At 40.9% G+C, this 20,747-nt stretch overlaps 1 protein-coding gene across 3 annotated transcripts in view; it reads left to right on the top strand.

Annotated features, from left to right (window-relative positions):
• LOC124009822 (dipeptidyl aminopeptidase-like protein 6) overlaps nucleotides 1-20,747 on the top strand; it is a 175,603-nt gene that overhangs the window by 86,184 nt on the left and 68,672 nt on the right. Inside the window, exon 1 of one of the 3 annotated variants that reach the window (XM_046322014.1) lies at nucleotides 12,573-12,674. The exons of the other annotated variants lie outside the window; for them this stretch is intronic. Coding sequence (XP_046177970.1) covers nucleotides 12,627-12,674 — 48 coding nt within the window. The 5' untranslated portion in view covers nucleotides 12,573-12,626. Of the gene's footprint in view, nucleotides 1-12,572; nucleotides 12,675-20,747 lie in introns of those variants that run through there. 3 annotated transcript variants of the gene reach the window in all.

Here is a 20,747-nt window from a genome sequence, read left to right as displayed (position 1 = left end):
TGGGCTTGGCTGGCTTGTTCCCATAGACTCCCATAGTGTTGTGTTTTAGCAGCGCTGCAGTGTGTGTGTGTCAGCAAGATAGAGAGTGTGTGTGTGTGTGTGTGTGTGTGTGTGTGTGTGTGTGTGTGTGTGTGTGTGTGTGTGTGTGTGTGTGTGTGTGTGTGTGTGTGTGTGTGTGTGTGTGTGTGTGTGTGTGTGTGTGTGTGTGTGTGTGTGTGTGCGGACATCCGTAACTGTCAGACAGTTAGTTCTATCTGATTCTGAAGAGTCACCCTGTGTACTGACCTGGCCTGCTTTAGTTTGATAGGGTGTGTCACATTCTAGCCACTGCGGGCTAGCTCAACATGGGGTCCTTACAATGACGCCTGTCTACACTTGAGAAAGGAGGGCAGTGTCTCTGTGTCTAGCTGAGCTAAGCTAGACTAAGTGTGCACACATACACACTTATGCACACAAACTCAGTTCGTTAATGTAAGGTGTGGGGATTTTATGCTGAATCACTGAGTGTATGATGGCTCTCTCCATGATGGGGTAAGGTGTGTTTCCACTATGGACAGATCTTGAATCAGCTTCACTCAGCCAGTCCATATGTCCGGCTCATACTAACAACCCTTCCTAACACTCGGAATGAAAACTCGCAAGTTATCCAAAGTGGAAAGAGTATGAAAGGTATGTTTGGCCTCTCTACGTATGAATATTTCCTTGGTGTGAATGAATTACTTTGAAAACTGGACTGCTGTATAGAGCTTTGTAGATGTATATTTATGGATTTGGGAACATATTGTTGGACTTGTTTTTGTAATATCTTCATGTATTACCAAGATTGTTAGTATATTAGTTGAATAATGGGTGTTGTGACTTGCTATTCACTGTCTCAGATGGTTCAGACATTTATCAGCGTGATCTATCCTTTGCCCCCAGTCAAACCTTTTGAGGTGTTTGTTGTTGCATTCTAACTTTGAAGAAATAGGGCTTCACAACAAATGAGCTTTGGTACACTTCTCTATCTTTCATTGCACATCAAATAAATGATAAAATGTAAACAAATTTTGCTGCACATTCCAGGAACAAGTTGCATAGTAATGAAAAATGATTTTTTTCCATTCAAGGTAATAGGAGCTGGGAATTTACTGTAATTGCTGAAATTCACAGCTAGGTTCTGTATAGAGAAGCTAACATAAAAGGAGTCTGACATTGGGAAATATGTGGTCCAAATCTTCTCAGCTTGAAAAGAAAAGCAGTATTCAGAAAACCTTTACCTGATGTTTACCAATAGAACAAATCGTTTTATTTGAATAGTGTTATGCTATATACCGGTAGGCTAGAAAGGACAAAGTTGCTATACCCCAAATAAAGGACACTCACAGCGAAGCATCCGATGAGTTAGTAGTAATGTAAAGTGTATAATAAATGGACAAGTTTGGTTAAAATTAAAAGGGACAAAGTGCTGTTTTTTTAGACCGATTTGCCTCATGATTTGTCAACTGGTGCACAATTTCTCTGTCCTTCACATCAGAGTGCTGCTGCAGGCTCTTTGCTTGTTTTGACCAATCAGATTCACTGAAATCACAGGTCGTGTGGGCCAGGCACAACACACAAAGCGCGCTATCCAATTTCCTTCTGTATTTATTTAGCAAGCAGGGTAACTTTTTGTTACCCATATTTGACAAATGTTTGAATTGAATTGAACTTTTATTTCTAAACAAATAAACAAAAATATGTCTGTTTTGTGGTATCTGTTGTCAACTCCGTCACTGGCTTGACAGTGACTGAGTGGAGTCAATATTGTTTGGTCAATATTCTGAAAAACTATTTTAATCACTGTTCTGCAACATGCTTTAACAATTGAAGTACACTGAACAAAAATATAAATGCAATATGGAACAATTCCAAAGGTTTTACTGAGTTACAGTTCAGATAAGGAAATCAGCCAATTGAAATAAATTGGTCACAGATACCTTTAAAAAAAGGTTAACCAGTCAGTGTCTAGAGTGACCACCATTTTCCTGATGCAGTACGACACATCTCATTAGCATATACGGTGCATTCGGAAAGTATTCAGACACAGAGACTTTTTCCACATTTAGTTATTTTACAGCCTTATTCTAAAATTGATTCAATTATCCCCCCCCCCATCAATCTACACACAAAACCCCACAATGACAAGCAAAAACAGGTTTGCATACATTTTTGCACATTTATTAAAAACAAAAAACACCTCTCATAAATACATGTAGTAATGAAGTCAATGTCTCCACTCTGAGTCAGGAAAGATTGACATGCGTATTATTGTTAGCCCTCTGTGTACATCCAAATGCCAGCCATGCTGCCCTGTTCTGAGCCAATTGCAAAAAGTCCCTTTTTTTGTGGCACCTGACCACACGAATGAACACTAGTCCAGGTGCGACAAAACGAGGGCCTGCCTTGTTGATAGTGCTGTTAAGAAGGTAGAGCAGCGCTTTATTATGGACAGACTTCTCCCTGTCTTAGCTGCTGTTGTATCAATATGTTTTGACCATGACAGTTGGTCAGGGGTTATTCCAAGCAGTTCAGTCACCTCATCTTGCTCAATTTCCACATGATTTCTTACAAGATTTAGTTGAGGTTTAGGGTTTAGTGAATGATTTGTGCCAAATACAATGCCTTTAGGTTTTTAGAAATATTTAGGACTAACTTATTCCTTGCCACCCACTCTGAAACTAACTGCAGCTCTTTAAGTGTTGCAGTCATTTCAGTCGCTGTTGTACAGTAGCTGATGTGTATATAGTGTGTATACAGTGTCATCCGCATACATACACACTGGCTTTACTCAGTGTCATGCCAGTAACGTGTCGTTAGTAAAGATTGTTACGTCTAAGGGATAATGTTTGCTTTATGAATGTTGTTTTATGTTGTAAATCTAGTAAAACATGGCAAAATGTGAATTAAGCCCTGGAGCATTTAATAGTGCTATACATAAATTAAGAGGTTTTTCCTTTAGATCGTGTCATAGCTCAATCTTTGGTCTATCAAAATATGTATTTCAAATTTTGTTACTATTAAGACCAATGTTTGTTGAAAAAATGTGATTGTCCTGTCTTTCAAGAATCCCTGAGCTCTAAAATAGCAACATGTTCTCTCTGCCTCGTGGCAAAATGTGTCAAATAACATGAGATTAGTTATAGTACTACGCCCCTGCACAACAGACACAAAAACTCTTATATAAATGTAGCAGCCTACAGTATACACCTCAACATTAGTGATCTGACATGCTGTATTCCATGGAAATTAGACTATTATTCAGTCTGATCAACTGTAGGCTACTAACAACAGCAGCTGCATTGTCTAGCCAACTATGCACGCTGTTCCTCTGGGCTGGCCAGGGTAAACTAAGCGGTAAGGTTGTATATTTATAGCCCAGTTGTTTGTGAGAAAATGTGAACGGGATCATTTGGTTTATATTGGTTGGGCTCCCTGCCTGTGCCATTAAACCCCTTCAACTCATCCAGAACGCCGCAGCCCGTCTAGTGTTCAACCTTCCCAAGTTCTCTCACGTCACCCCGCTCCTCCGCTCTCTCCACTGGCTTCCAGTTGAAGCTCGCATCCGCTACAAGACCATGGTGCTTGCCTACGGAGCTGTGAGGGGAACGGCACCTCAGTACCTCCAGGCTCTGATCAGGCCCTACACCCAAATAAGGGCACTGCGTTCATCCACCTCTGGCCTGCTCGCCTCCCTACCACTGAGGAAGTACAGTTCCCGCTCAGCCCAGTCAAAACTGTTCGCTGCTCTGGCTCCCCAATGGTGGAACAAACTCCCTCACGACGCCAGGACAGCGGAGTCAATCACCACCTTCCGGAGACACCTGAAACCCCACCTCTTTAAGGAATACCTAGGATAGGATAAAGTAATCCTTCTCACCCCCCCCTTAAAATATGTAGATGCACTATTGTAAAGTGGCTGTTCCACTGGATGTCATAAGGTGAATGCACCAATTTGTAAGTCGCTCTGGATAAGAGCGTCTGCTAAATGACTTAAATGTAAATGTAAATGTATATTCAAACTTGGGCTGACTAGGTTACATAGACTTTGTCAATTCAAAATGATTAACTGCAATTAATCAATAAACACAATAGCTGACATAGACTGTGAGTAAATGTTTAATTAGGCCTACAGTTGCACTGGGCAGGACTACATGAGGCTGCATAAAGCAAGCTCTGCCCTGTGAGTTTTATTCTCCAATCATGTTGCTTTCTCTGTGTCTGTGTACAGGTAACCTCATGTAGCAGGTGTAAAATAAGGGCCTTTAAACTACACTAGATCCCCTACATACTGGTCTTGGACGAGAAGGAAAAAAACAGTCAGAGGTTCTCTTCTGCTCTGTTCAACCAAGTGTCACCAGGTTAACATCCAAAAGTGGAAGTTGCGGGCGTCACATGCTCTCTTTCCATTTCCCATGAAAACCGGAACATCTGGTTGTATGGGAGTCCGCACAGGAATATAGGAAGCCCCCCTAGTCCTTTAAAATGTCATTCATATGAACAAGTACCAGGTTGATGCAGTTTGACAGGGTTTTCATCATCCCCAAGGCCAGGAGTTTTTCCAGGAGTAAAAAAAAAAAAACATGTGACCCACCACTCTGGGACATGTGTTTTAGTTTGATCTGTAGAGAAGAGGAACTGTATAACCAATTCAGAGAACTGAGGATGACAGTGAGTGAGGCTTTCAAAACGTAACACACAGTTAGATAATGATTTTTTTTAAAGGATTAAATCTGATATAAATATCATTCTTAGTCTACACAGTTGAGTTGGCCTACACCGGATTCTCCTTTATTCCATGCATATCCTACGTTTGTTTCTGTGGTTATCCTTCTTCCTTCCTCTCCTTGAACAGTAATTACTGAGGACATTTTGTATGGATGTATTCCTCGTCATGCCCTTGACTCCGCCCCAGGATATATTTAGCTTCCTTTCCCCTTTCACATGGCACGAACCAGGGTCTGTTAAATTGTATCTTTAGATTGATCAAGAACATTCTCCTCCTTGAGTCTTATTATTTCATCTTATTCCTGAAGTTCTGTACATTCTTCCAGCCTGATCCGAGATTTGTTTGTGCAGGCTTGCCAACTCCTATGGTCATTGTCAGATTTGGCATGCTATGTTTTTGTTTTTCTGCTGTAGAAAATGTATTAAGTCCTTGACCTGCTTCTGCAAAGCCCCCTGTTACTATTAATTCATATTTTATCGCTGTTCTTGTGCTCACGCCATGCTAGATTACCATGGTAACTACTTGCCAATAAATAGCTTTGATTTTAAAGGTCCTTTGACTTTTTTGTTTGACTCCTTTGTAAGCAGTTAATGAGGACGAATAAAGTTGATGAGGCTCATAAATCTGTTTTATGTCACCATAACAGCATATTCATGAGTCATGATGAAGAGGGTGTGGATCAGGGGTGGATTTATTCAGGTGAACGTTGCAGATATTTTGCAAACTGTTAACCTGTGGATACAGATTTCCATGTATCAATGTTGCAGGTAGAAATGTAAGGAACAGAGCTGACACTGTCTATTCTACCTGAAAGACAAACTTCTCTGTTCTACACAGTACATTTCTATCTGATCGTTTTGTAACGTTTCACACTGCTGAACAGGAATTCTTGGTATTTTGCTTCCGAAATACTTGTTCTTGTTATTTGGAGAACCTATTCATGTCTTTTAACATACTCAACATAAAAGTCTCAGTGATGTACTGCTGTTTCTTCTGTCATTATTTGTCATGAGTTTTTAAGAGTTTTATTGGCTTCGATATGATTTAACTGTTTTGGTTAATAGTCTGCCTGAAGACAAATTGCAGTAAGTTGCTAAGAGGTCATTTTGGGTCATTTTTGTTTGTCACTAAACTATTCCACAAAAGTTCCTTTGATTAAATATTCATCACAGAGATGGAAGAGATGGCACAACATCTGTCTACTCCTGGTTTTCCCCAAACTAGATATGAGGATATGAGAGAAGCATGAGACGAAGAAGACACCAGTGGAGTCATAACATAAGTAAACATGATGCAGACTGGCTCCAAACCTGTGTTGATTTACCATGGGACTAGAGACCACACATGGGTAAGCAGACACCACTGTTTACAGTGTAAAGCTGCAATCATCAGACAAACACTGTTCACTCCACAACTGAACACACGCACGCTTTGAAAAGCTCCTTTGTAACTGAAGGGACTCTGACATCAAACGCATATAAAGCCTACCGTACAAAAAGCCATGAAAGTAGACAAAAGGTTAATGATAGCAATGAAAGTCTCCTTATTAAGATGACCATTGGATATTAACACTGGTGTGTGTGTGTGTGTGTGTGTGTGTGTGTGTGTGTGTGTGTGTGTGTGTGTGTGTGTGTGTGTGTGTGTGTGTGTGTGTGTGTGTGTGTGTGTGTGTGTGTGTGTGTGTGTGTGTGTGCGCCTGTCTCTGTGCTCACTGTGTGTGCGTGCACATGTATATGAGTGTGTGTGTATAAGAGACAGACACTCATGGCAAATTAATGATTTCCCTGTGAAACGCCCCTCATGGTAAAAGGGAGATAATGAGGTTGATGAAGGAGCCCTAGACTTGTTAATTACCCCTCTGTAATGACTGGGCGATGAAAAACGACCTCATTCAGACTCTTTTCCAAACTTCTCTCTCTCTATCATTATCACATGACAGATGGAACCACATGTTTTTACAGGACTGAATGGACAACCTTTTAGAATACAGATGCACTGTGACAAACTATGCCGCTACTCCCCAATCTTGTTAGTTTAACCTTCTCTCTGACTTTACAGCCTCTGCCAAGGTGTATAACAGAAGCGCTGTGGATGGGATGGAGGGTTGCTCAGTGCTATGGTAAATTGGAACAGAGAGGCAGCTTAGGCAGGTGTTGTGTGCTGCCAATTGGAAAGTGTAAGTGCATGGTGTGAAAAGCCAAACAGTCAGGGAAGGTCGGTCGGGGGCGGTCAGCGACGGCCAACTGGAGTGATGCCAGAGGGCAAAGGGGGCATGACAGACTATGGACTCTGGCTGGATTGGTCGGACAGCTGGTTTGGTCTTGTGGTTACCCTGGGAACACGTTGTTCCTTCCTGTAGCCACAGTATGGGAACCTTGAGACCCCTCACAACTACCTCATTGATCCACAGAGTCTAATATGGGTAGAGCTTGAAGGCACACAGTGTGCTACATGAGTGGACTGAAGATGTGCAGTGAGTTGGCGAGTTCTTTATGCAGCGATTATTTTTGCCATGAGAATGAGTACACACATGCACCCATGTACACACACCATTAACGTACAGGCCAATAGGTCTAATCTTTCCTGAGAGATAGAGCTCTTAACATTGTTTTAGCCACATAAACTGCATAGTGTTTTTGGACATAGTTGGTTCCAAGTGGTTGTTGTCTGCAACCTGGATTGTATCAGATACCCTTTGAACTGTAACACCAGTCTATACACTATAATCCTCCTATTTATGGGATATTACTATAGTGTGTCTTTAGTTTCTAAATCCAATAGCAAAAACTGCCTGGGTAATGACTGAGTGGTAATGTACAGTATCTTAACAATGTACATTGAGTTGTCATAGGGTTGTTGGAATTAAATGGTGTTGACAAACATACAGGGGTGTGGCTTCCCTTGGTGATCACTGGAGGGAGCTAGCATACAGGCTGGGGCAGCACTGTGGACTGACGGATCATTGACTGACATGATGGTCAACACAAAGAGAAGGTTCTAGTGCTAAGACCACTATTGTGTTTGTGTCCTTGGACGGAGAGGAAAATGAATAGAAATAAATCATTTAAAATGTTGCTTCAGACAGTCAGTGTGTATGCATGCTCAAACAGCTACAAAAGACTCCACTGAACCACCATTGTTAGATTTCTCCAATTAAATGTGAATGTCTGTCTGCTCTCCATCTCATGTGGTGATGAAATCTGCCAGGGAAGCTGTCCATCTCATGTGGTGCTGAAATCTGTCAATGGAGCTGTCCACAGTTGGTTCTGAAAACTGCTGCTCATCACTGGTTCCTGTTTATAAGTGGAGGTATCACATAGCCTACAGATATTCCTCTAGACATCTCCTCTATATGAGACAATGTACCAATATTGGTTTGTTCCTATTTCAAGCTTCCATCACTGAGCCAGGCGTATGTTCCCAGCTCTACTCTACTCAATAGAGGGGTGAGTTTACCATTTCCCCACAGATGACTAGTGCAAGAGGGCGGTCACTGGGCTGAGATTGGCTCTGACCTCTACAGTAAAAGGGTATAGGCTTTTCATGATCGTGAGAATAGAATCAGTTTAATACAAATAAGCAGGCATGCAGGCTGAACTACAACAGATGTATCATCTTAAGGCCAGGCATCACACCCTAATAGGGATTCCCCCCCCCTAATCATATCACAATCAACTTTTACCAGTTGAATGTGGACACAAATATGATACTTTTTTTGTATTAAAATGTTTCTGAAATATTGTTAAAATATGCAAATGATGTGATATCATTAAATATGTGCCTGTTTTCATATCACACAAAAAAATTTCTGGCAGATTTTTAGAATCAGCCTAAATATTGAATTTTGTTAAGACACTCCAGGACCAGATTTATACATAGCAGATTGTGGATAAATATGCTTCTGAGGCTGAGGCAAAAATAGTTGGTGTGAAACGAGTTTGACTTTCGGGAAAATGGCAGTTAAAGACAAGTACACTGAAATTAGACTGCCAAACATCCATTTAGACCCAATCACCATCTCTTCAAAGTAAGTTACCACATATAGTCCAGGTTGGAACATTCTCTATGAAATGGGCCTTTACATGACGTGTGAGCTTTGAAATGATGAATGTATTTATGAAATGTTGACTGCCTTTAAGATGCAGATAACACAGAACTGGGCTACATATGCCAGATTAAGGGCGTAAAAGTTAAAAGAAACAAGAAAGATAAAGATAAGTGGGAGGCCATGTAACAATGGAGGGACGTCAAACTACACAGGTCTAAGCCGAGGGAACTTATCCTCTAGTGCAATGCAATATGAGAGGATAAAGGAGAGCTCAGGATGCATTAATATATATTTTCATTACATTTTTTACTTATCAAAATACTAATATTAATGGACCAAAATACCAATAAATCCTAAATTGATAAGTAGATGCCGAGCAATAATTTTAGCTTGAGGTGCCTGGCCTTAATATGATCACCCTTTTAAATGAGAACTTTCCTGCAACGCTGCCAGAGATGTTTAACTTGTGTATTTGAGGTTTAAAAAGTCTTCTGAAGTTTGTAATTTCCACATTTGAAATTTCAGACTTGATTTTCCTTTATGAAAAATGGATCAACCCCTACAAAAAATGTCCATTTAATTATAATCCATATAATAATTCACATTTCCTGTTGGTGCAGGATTATGTCCTGCTGTAGCAAGGAGGATCACATTGAGATCCTACCTACATCTGTAAGATCTCCTTTTGAACAAGGTGTATACTGGCATAGAGATCAGGTATCTCTATGGAGTTTACAGAGTGCTTGAGATGCAGGCAGCCCCAGTAAAAACAGAGTCTCTGATGGGAGGGAATGGGAACTATTTATACTACATGTGGGAGTAGTATTATGTAACATCACTTCTTAAGGGGCTGCATGGCCACACTTTCTTTTCAGAGACTCGACTTACTGTAGATGAATGCTCTGTAGAATGTTATTCATTGTGGGTGTTTATTGTGAGGATTTCATATATAAATTATACTAATTAAATGATATTGCCATGTATGCATATGGAAGGAGATGCCTACACTGCTTACTAATTAGTACAAACATCATTACAATTATTATGTTTTTTCTCTGTGGTCTTGAAGAGTAAACAGGTGTTTAATTGATTGATTTGAGAGGTGTAATCCATTCAAGGCTCCTCTATTTTTAGAGACTCATGGTCTTTGTCTGCATAACTAACTGCATAACTGCATAAATAACAAGGAGAAATGATAATGGTCCCCAAAACGATCCCCCATTTGTTAGACCTATCACTGTGAGTCAATTACTCTCTGGCCTTCCTCTGAATGGGGGCTTCAACAAAGGGACCACCGGATCATTGAATCATCATCAAGAATTCCTTGGTCAATGGTTAGAATCACAAAAATATATCTTGGCCAATCAGAATGCAGCAGTAACCCCCCTGGAGGCCATATTAACTAGACTAAATTACCTGTATGTTTGCTGTTATCTCGGTGTTGCTAGGCAACAGTGACTAGGGTCTGGTTTCAAGGACAAACTCTTTACGCATAGAGAGACTGTCAATGCTTGTGTCCTTATCTGCTTAAAAATAAAAATAGTAGCTAGTAAGATGGACACCTCACAGAGGTTATTTTTAATGATTGCATTTCGCAAGTGGCTAGTTTGCATCAACTACCTTAACTCAAACCACTGCAAAGGTTTTGCCTGCAAAATGTTGTTTCGAGTCGTGACGTTCTGGCATGTCTGCCTCGTTATTTTGGGGGGGGAGCTGTTTGTCTGAAGAGGACACACCGGAATATTTTCATTATCAAAGTTTTCTGCTGCCTTAGGGTGACGTTTTCGAGACTGTAATTGAGGTGTCCGCAGCGCTTACCTTCAGCATCTCTCTCAAGAGGTGAGGATATGTGCTCCCTCAACCTGCAAATAGAGTATATGGTTATCAATTAAATCAGCACACAATGTTATTTACCAGACCATTGGACTACATCATTGTTAGTTTATAAAGTGAGGAAAAGTCAAGAGCTCCAATCTTGTAAACTTGCTGCTTACCAAATTATGCAGCACCAGTGGCTCATAATCCAATATGGTATAGTTGTAATGATTGCATGAGGAACTGGAGAAACTTTAAATGAGGATAATAGGCTAAATCTACCGCACACACAAAAACCCATTATTGAAGGTTCTGGAGATGAAATGCCAAACAGGAAAAAGTCCCCGCACACTTCCAGTCACATCCTAATTGATTTGAATAATATCTAAGCTTTCGTCAGTCGACCTTCATCAGAGCAAGCTGAAAGCTTACAGTAGCTACTATTAAAATAAATGTGGATCTGACTAGAAGTGTGCAGAGACGCTTTCAAGTTTTTCCAGTAATGAATAGAGGAGAACCTGAAAAGCATAAACACTAATAACCAAGATCATGTAAGAACTCACATTCTCATTCTTGAAACTTGAATCACCTTCCCCAGCAATGCAGACCCGTGTTTCTATGTGAGCGTGTGTCCATGCGCGCCATTGCTGGCAATAGGGCTGGGGTGCCGGCTGCTCAAAGTGAGCTGAATAGGTAGACACATCAGGTCTCAGAGAGGAAGGCTCCTCAGTCCTCACAGCTCATCGTGCAGTGGGGAGGAGGAGAGGGATGGATTGGCAGACTTCTAAAATTAGGCTCTGTGGTTGAAGGACAGAACCGTGTGCTCCCATGGGTACCGCGGAGGCACAGGGACTCCAGGACAATATAGAGGGCAAAACGTGGTTCAACATGAATTAGCCGTGAGCAAGACCTGTAAGCGTTAGGAGGGAGAAAAGCAGGAGAGGGGTAGGAACAGTGCCAACATTAATTAACAATGTCAATGTGATCAAAATGTAAGGATTGTCTAATTAGTTGGGCTTAATTGTGTTACAGAAACTAAATGAGAGGTTTTAAGACAGACAAATGTATAACTTTTTTAAAGAAAGTGCATTGATGGTGTTTCTAAGTTTTGTGGGTGTGTAGTATAATTTTTAATATTTTTATGCATGTTTGTAATTCTTTCTTTCAATTCCAACCCTATTTGCGTAGTTGCCTCAGTTGGAGAACACCTTGTGTAGCTGCAGTGTAGATGAAGTTTTAGTTCAGTGCAAAATATTTAATTAATCATAAAGTAAAATAAAAGATCAGCAAAACATGACCTAAGAAATCTGACTGACAACTATTTCACTTTTCATGTTTGATCTACCATATTATTACTGTAGGAGGACATTCAAAATGCATTTTTATTACACTTTTTGGGGTCACGTTTCAACAGTCATCTGCAGCAACACTGGTGCAGAAGTGGTCAGAGAACTGGTTGAACATCAGATGTGATGATGATGGTGATAATAATAACAATAATAATGGAGAAAGCTGAATTGCTCGACCACCCACCAAATGTCACTTTCTCTGTGCTGAAGCAACTGCCAGTGCCATATGCAGTCAGCTGCAGCGATGATTGCTTTACCAAATTATAGTCCTTGTCAAAACAAGAAAAGGCGTCCGTCCGTGTGACATCTCGGGGATTGGTGTGAAGTTGAGCGCTCTCTCTCTCTCTTTTCTCTCTCTCTTTTCTCTCTCTCTCTCTCTCTTCTCTCTCTTCTCTCTCTCTCTCTTCTCTCTCTCTTCTCTCGCTCACTCTCTCTCTCTCTCTCTCTCTCTCTCTTTCTCTCTTCTCTCTCTTTTCTCTCTCTCTCTCTCGCTCTCTCGCTCTCTCGCTCTCTCGCTCTCTCCCTCTTTTTTCTCTCTCTCTCTCGCTCTCTCCCTCTCTTCTCTCTCTCTGCATTGAAATGTAAAGCACGGTACGGTTCGCAGCACTCCGCACCTGTCTGTTCAGGACTTGACAGCTGTGATCTCTACGCTGTGTAGTTAGTTATCATGACTACTCCCAAGGAGCCAAATGCGACTCAAAAGCAAGAAGAGCAGGTATGGAATGTTTTCCTAGTGTATTGGTTATTCATAAATCGTAGACAAATATGTTAATAAACTATTTAAAATACATTTTAAGAAACAGCACCGTTTATTCGAGACATGGTCAGGATAATCTACAGATGTTTGCTGACAGTGGGGCTGGGTCTGATCCTTTTCTCTGCTCACTGACAGACATTTTATAGCTTAATAGATGTATTTATTTCTACCTAACAGTAGTGAATATCTTGTCATGCAGACATCGGGAGCTATTGAAGCTTTCTTCTGTCTTTACAGTTGACATTTGAGTCATTTAGCAGATGCTCTTATCCACAGCACCTTACAGTAGTGAGTGCATACATGTTTGTCTCTTTTCTCACAGTAGTCTGCATGTTGAGTTGTATACAATGCCATGAGAATAATTACTGAAGCTTTTCCCATTTCTGTAAAAATAAAAAAAAGGACAAAAAAAACCCAACCTGATGTTAATATGTTGCTGGTCATTGATGTCAATGTTCACTTTTAAGACATGCCACATCCTCATCAGTTAACATTTGAATGGACCATTGTAGACAAATGAGACATTTATGTATAACTTGAGGGTTTTTGTTGGTGGTGGGTGAGTAAGGGCCGTGGCTCATGGCGGAGTCATTGTGTATATAGGCAAAACTTTGGAACTTCTGTTTGAATATTTGATGGGTTTTTAATGTCAAGAATATGAGTGAGCATCCTGTATACTTGTCAAGATCAATAAAGAACCATCCTTGATTTGTTGCTTATAGACAACAGGATATCAGTGTGAAAATGCTTCAAGACCCATGGCAATCGCTCTCTGTGACCTTAAAGACCGTCTTGCAAGTTAGATTTGGTTACATTCTTCTAATTAAAATGTAATACACAGTCCTTGTAGATGGCAATGCAATATACATTTATTTGTTTCTTCCATTTTCCCACCTGGGCTGCTAGAAAAAAAAATGTGTGTGACGCATATTCACTAGTAAGCAACACCCCCTCAAGTGCATGACGAAGCATGTGATTTTGAACGGATATTGAGTTTTGAACGGATATTTCCGTAATGTGTCGGCGCTGATGTTCCTGGATGGGATTAACGTGTGCTGAGTAGGTTCAGCAGAAAATCCCATGAACACAATCACGTTTCAGTATGAGTGTTTGATGAAGGGATGGAATTCTGTCTGTCTGCCTGGAGATTAGTCTACAGTACACGCGTCCCCAATTTCCCAGCAGATAGTGTTAATTGAACTTCTTTTCAATATTCTTGTGCGTTTCTGTATCGTAGACTTAACCAGAGGTGAAATAGTACCTGAACTAAATAAGTGTTTGACACAAACTCTTTCTCTGTAGTTGCCGGAATGCAAATTGGAAGTCAAAGGAACACCTTGCTAATAGTCTTTCGAATTGTGCTGCATCCTTCAAAGATCAGCCAGTGTGGGGAGTCTCCAGATGTACTGTATCTATCTCTTCGGAGGTTGTGCCCAGCACTCGCTGAACATTCCGGTTATCAAGACTCAAAAGAAAGGTCAAAGTCTGTTGTCGGGGTGATAGTTTTCTCCTGTTCTAATGAATACTCCAGGCTTGCTGGCTATTTGCATTCTCAACTGGAATATTCAGCAAGCTTAAAAAGGATTAGACTTTACAAATAAACAATAGGCTATTTAGTATGTATTAGTATCCCCATTAGCTGCTGCCAAGGCAGGATTAAAACAATTACATCAAAACACAACAGCCTAATAAATAAAACAATACATCATACAAAACAGTATTACTATATTAAACTACAACACTACAATCCTACAATATTGCTGTGTGTGTGTGTGTGTGTGTGTGTGTGTGTGTGTGTGTGTGTGTGTGTGTGTGTGTGTGTGTGTGTGTGTGTGTGTGTGTGTGTGTGTGTGTGTGTGTGTGTGTGTGTGTGTGTATCCGTGTTCTACCGCGAGGTTTTATGTTTTTTAAATTTGATTTTACTGCTCACTTGAGTTACTTGATGTGGAAGAGTTCCATGTGATCATGGCTGTATGTAGTATGGCTGTATGCGTTTTCCAGCATCTGTTCTGGATATAGGAACTGTGAAGAGACCGCTTGTGGCATGTCTTGTGGGGTATGTATGGGTGTCTGAGCTGTGTGTTAGCTGTTTGAACAGACAGCTCGGTGCATTCAACATGTCAATACCTCTCACACAGACAAGTAGTGATGCAGTCAATCTCTCTACTTTGAGCCAGTATTAAAGGCCAGCGAAGCTGCTCTGTTCTGGGACAACTGTAATTTCCATATGTCCTTAGTGGCACTTGACCATATAACTGGGTAGTAGTCCAAGTGTGATCAAACAAGGGCCTGTTGGACTTCAGAGCAGTGCTTTATCACAGACAGGCCTCTCCCCATCTTAGCTTCCTTTGCATCAATATGTTTTGACCATGTCAGTTTACAATCTAGGGTTACACCAAGCAGTTTAGTCTAATCTAGCTGCTCGATTGCCAGATTATTCATTACAAGATTAACTTGAGGTTTCAGGGTGAGCAAATGATTTGTCCCAAATACAATGCTTTTCGCTGTTGATTATATTTAGGACTAGCTTATTACTTGGCACCCATTCTAAAACTGTCTGCAGCTCTTTGTTTATTGAACTCCATAGATGTCTCTTTGTTCAGCTAGATAACATTGCTGTCCTTTTCTGTTCTTTCTCTCGTAACTTCTTCAAACTCTGTAAGGTCTGAAATCTGGATGGTACTGTACATTTGAATCATTAAAAGGCCGTGGATGGGGTAAGGGTGATAGACTAGAGACACATCTCAATTCTTCACTGGCTAGCCATATCAGCTCTGTGCTGCACAGCTAACCGCCAATATTTCCATGAATCCTAAATAGTAGCTAGCTAGTTAACACTGGTGCTAGGTGCATTTTTGTTTCTGAAATCATATCAAAGAATGAACACACACACACACTGATACATGTGTGTGTGCAGTGTCTTAGCCCTTTCTACTGCCAAACATACAGTTGCTATTCTCATCTCATCGTACCTTTGCAGATGCAGAGGCATAGAGCGTATTTATACCTCCCACTCACTCTCCTCTGAAACCATGCTACCTTGTCTTCAAACAACTCCCTCTCTTGTTTTTGGATGGAAATATTGGTAATTATTGTGCTGTGTCGCAGAAATCATTCTTACAATTTGATATCGTCCTGGTCTATGCCAGACTTCTATGGTGAAGTTAGCTAACCTTTAGCCAAAATATGATAGCTGCCTGTCTGTGCCTTCTGTCTGTTGGCCTGTGCAGGTGGCTGGGCAAGGATAACCTTCTCAATACAGTGCATTCGGAAAGTCTTCAGACTCATTGACTTTTCCCACATTTTGTTATGTTACAGCCTTATTCTAAAATGGATTAAAAAATACATCAATCACCATCAATCTAAACACAATATCCCATAATGACAAAGCAAAAACAGGTATTTAGAAACACAGTGGCCCCCATCATTCTTAAATGGAAGAAGTTTGGAACCACCAAGACTCTTCCTAGAGCTGACTGCCCGACCAAGAACACGATGGTCACTCTGACAGAACTCCAGAGTACCTCTGTGGAGATGGGAGAACCTTCCAGAGGGACAAACATCTCTGCAGCACTCTACCAATCAGGCCTTTATGGTAGAGTGGCCAGACGGAAGCCACTCCTCAGTAAAAGGCACATGACAGCCCGCTTGGAGTTTTCCTAAAGTCACCTAAATGACTCTCAGACCATGAGAAACAAGATTATCTGATGAATTCAATATTGAACTCTTGGCCTGAATGCCAAGCATCAAGTCTGGAGGAAACCTGGCACCATCCCTACGGTGAAGCATGATGGTGACAGCATCATGCTCTGGAGATGTTTTTCAGCGGCAGAGACTAGTCAGGATCGAGGGAAAGATGAACGGATTAATGTACAGAGAGATCCTTGATGAAAACATGATTCAGAGTGCTCAGGACCTCAGACTGGGGCAAAGGTTCACCTTTCAACAGGACAACGAAGCACACAGCCAAGACAACGCAGCAGTTGCTTTGGGACAAGTCTCTGAATGTCCTTGAGTGGCCCAGCCAAAGCCTAGACTTGAACCCGATCGATCATCTCTGGAGAGAGCTGAAAATAGCTGTGCAGTGACACTCCCCATCCAACCTGACAGAGCTTGAGAGGATCTGAAGAGAAGAATGGGAGAAACTCCCCAAATACATGTGTGCCAAGCTTGTAGCATCATACCCAAGAAGACTCGAGGCTGTAATTGCTGCCAAAGGTGCTTCAACAAAGTACTAAGTAAAGTGTCTGAAAATGTATGTAAATGTGATATTTCATTTTTTTATTTGTAATAAATTAGAGAGAAAAAAATTGACAACCCTGTTTTTGTTTGTCATTATGGGGTAATTGTGTAGATTGATGAGGGAGGAAAAACAATGTAATCAATTTTAGACTAAGCTTGTAACCTAAAAAATAATGATTTATTGTAAGGTGTCCTTTTTAGAACCTGATTATAATCCAGCTGAGCCCTTATGTTGCCCTAAAGTGGCTCAGAACCACTCCTCAGGTTTACTGTTCATGAATTGTACCCTCAAGTTCTGTCCCATACACTACTAAGCTTTTGATGATCAACTTCCTGCCATATATCAATCTGTTTTGATGTTGGGAAGAATGCAATCTTGTCTGACAGTTTTCACAGGGGCTTTCATTTGAAAAATAATAGTATATGATGTTAGCGAGGTAAAGTTATCCCTGAAGATACAATGTAGCGCTGCTGCCTCCCCTTAAAGCTGGAGTCAGTAATGGTGAAACTGCCACGTCCGTTTGCGATATTTCAACAAAGAAACTACTTCAATGTCACGCCTTGGTCATTGTATTTTGTGTTTTCGTTATATGTTTGGTCAGGCCAGGGTGTGACATGGGTTTATATGTTGTGGTTCGTATTGGGGTTTTTGTATTATTGGGATTGCGGCTGAGTAGGGGTGTTGTACAGGCTTGGCTGCTTCAGGCGGTTCTCAATCAGAGTCAGGTGATTCTCGTTGTCTCTGATTGGGAACCGTATTTAGTTAGCCTGGGTTTCGCTGTGTATTTCATGGGTGATTGTTCCTGTCTCTGTGTAGTTTCACCAGATAGGCGGTAATAAGTTTCACGTTCCGTTTGTTGTTTTCGTATTTGTATAGTTATTTCATGTATCACTTTTTTCCTTCATTAAAGACATGAGTAACCACCACGCTGCATTTCGGTCCGACTCTCTTTCTACAAACGAAGAACGACGTTACATTCAAACAATATTATTTGTTCCATTGAAATCATTGCACATCATTGCATGCGCAATAGAACAGCTGAATGTCTTTTTTACACATTGTTGAATGCTCCTCCCATTTCATAAACAAAACAATAACAAATGTACTGGGGCCAACCGTAGTACTGTTTGTTTCCTCTAATGTGGATTCCAGATTTAACGTTTCCAGTACACTTTGAAGTGTCACTCATCTTTCTCTTCACAAAGGTCATTATTGTCATGTCAGATTTTCGATCACATTAAAATGTGTAGTAGATAAAAGATGTATTCATGTTTGGTCCCAAACAATTAAAGGTCTGCTCCAAAAAGACCAAACAACAAATTGATGCGTACACTGAGTAAACAAAACATTTAGAATACCTGCTCTTTCCATGACATAGACTGACCAGGTGAATACAGGTGAAAGCTATGATCCCTTAATTGATGTCTCTTGTTAAATCCACTTCAATCAGTGTGGCTGAAGGGTAGGAGACAGGTTTAAGAAATATTTTTATTCCATGAGACAATTGAGACATGGATTGTGTATGCGTGCCATTCAGAGGGTGAATGGGCAAGACGATATTTAAGTGCCTTTGAACAGGGTATGTTAGTAGGTGTCACATGTACCGGTTTGTGTCAAGAACTGCAGCTCTGCTGTTTTTTTTCATGCTCAACAGTTTCCTGTGTGTATCAAGAATGGTCCACCACCCAAAGGACATCCAGCCAACTTGGCACAACTGTGGGAAAGCATTGGAGTCAACATGGGCCATCATCTCTGAGGAACACTTTCGACACCTTTTAGAGTCCATGCCCTGACAAATTGAGTCTGTTCTGAGGGCAAAAGGGGTGGTGCAACTCAATATTAGGAAGATGTTCCTAATGTTTGGCGTAGTGTAGCCTAGTGTAGCTCCGAAGAAAAGCCCAAATGTCAGTATTCTCCTTATTCTTTACAATTCACTGGCCCTGTCTGACTCTTTAGATGATTTAAAATACCTTTTAGTCCAGTTGAAGTTCTTGAGACGACATTCTGGTGTTATCAGTGGTACTCAGTGGTGTTACCAGTGGCACTCAGTGGTGTTATCAGTGGCACTCAGTGGTGTTACCAGTGGCACTCAGTGGTGTTACCAGTGGCGCTCAGTGGTGTTACCAGTGGTGCTCAGTGGTGTTATCAGTGGTACTCAGTGGTGTTATCAGTGGTACTCAGTGGTGTTACCAGTGGCACTCAGTGGTGTTACCAGTGGCACTCAGTGGTGTTACCAGTGGCACTCAGTGGTGTTACCAGTGGCGCTCAGTGGTGTTACCAGTGGCGCTCAGTGGTGTTACCAGTGGCGCTCATTGGTGTTACCAGTGGCACTCAGTGGTGTTACCAGTGGCACTCAGTGGTGTTACCAGTGGCACTCAGAATTACCCAGAGGATTAATTTATTGATCTTGATTATTATACATTCCATAGAGAGCATGGTAGATTCCTCTCTGTCTACATAGCAATAAGCTTTTAGAAAGTTCATCCAGCAAATCAATACACTTTCAGTTATGCCCAAACAGCCAAGCTGTGTATCACATAGTTACCTCTGAGTAAACGTTGCCCCCCCATTTTGTCTATCCTCTGTTCTAGCTCAAAACACGTTCAAGTTCAGATCTCAATCTTGAGTTGTGCTAACAGTCCCAAAAATGTTTACAGAGCACAGATAAAGGTCATTTCATTATTCAGCCCGCAGAATTCCCTCCAAGCCAACCCAAAACTCTAGAACCTGGTGTTCAAAGTTCAAGGGACAAATAGATGAACAGGTTGTTTGGGCATGTAGTTGTTTCTAATTTTCACCCAATGTTATTGGTTTGCATTGCCTTATGTAAGAAATCATGTTCAGTGGTGGGAAAAGTACCTTGATAGAAAATGACTCAAGTAAAAATGAAAGTCACCCAGTAAAATACTACCTGATTAAAAGTATTTGGTTTTAAATATAATTACCAAAAAGTAAATCAAAAAGTAAATGTAATTGCTAAAATATACTTAAGTATCAAAGTAAAAATCATATATTCCTTATATTAAGCAAACCAGAAGGCACAATTTTCTTGTTTTGTTTTTATTGACGGATAGCCAGGGTCACACGCCAACACTCAGACATAAAGTGTAGTGAGTCTGCCAGATCAGAGGTAGTAGGGATGAATAGGGTTGTTCTTTTGATAGAATACCTTGCAAAGGTGTTCATCCCCCTTGGCATTTTAACCTATTTTGTTGCATTACAACCTGTAATGTAAATTGATTTTTATTTGGATTGTATGTAATGGACATACACAAAATAGTCCAAATTGGTGAAGTGAAATGAAAAATAGAAAAAAAAGAAAAGTGGTGTTTGCATATGTATTCACCCCCCTTTGCAATGAAGCCCCTAAATAAGATCTGGTGCAACCAATTACCTTCAGAAGTCACATATTTAGATTGCACACAGGTAGACATTATTTAACTAAGTGTCGCATGATCTCAGTATTTATACACCTGTTCTGAAAGGGCCCAGGGTTCACCTTCCAGCAGGACAATGACCCAAAACATACTGCTAATGCAACCCTCGAGTGGTTTACGGGGAAACATTTAAATGTCTTGGAATGGTCTAGTCAAAGCCCAGACCTCGATCCACTTGATCGGATCTGTGGTATGACATAAAGATTGCTGTACACCAGCGGAACCCATCCAACTTGTAGGAGCTGGAGCAGTTTTGCCTTGAAGAATGGGCAAAAATCCCAGTGGCTAGATATGCCAAGCTTATAGAGACATACCCCAAGAGACTTGCAGCTGTAATTGCTGCAAAGTATT

Source organism: Oncorhynchus gorbuscha, linkage group LG22 (genome assembly GCF_021184085.1).
Source record: "Oncorhynchus gorbuscha isolate QuinsamMale2020 ecotype Even-year linkage group LG22, OgorEven_v1.0, whole genome shotgun sequence".
NCBI lineage: Eukaryota > Metazoa > Chordata > Actinopteri > Salmoniformes > Salmonidae > Oncorhynchus > Oncorhynchus gorbuscha.
This window is presented reverse-complemented; position numbering and strand designations above follow the sequence as displayed.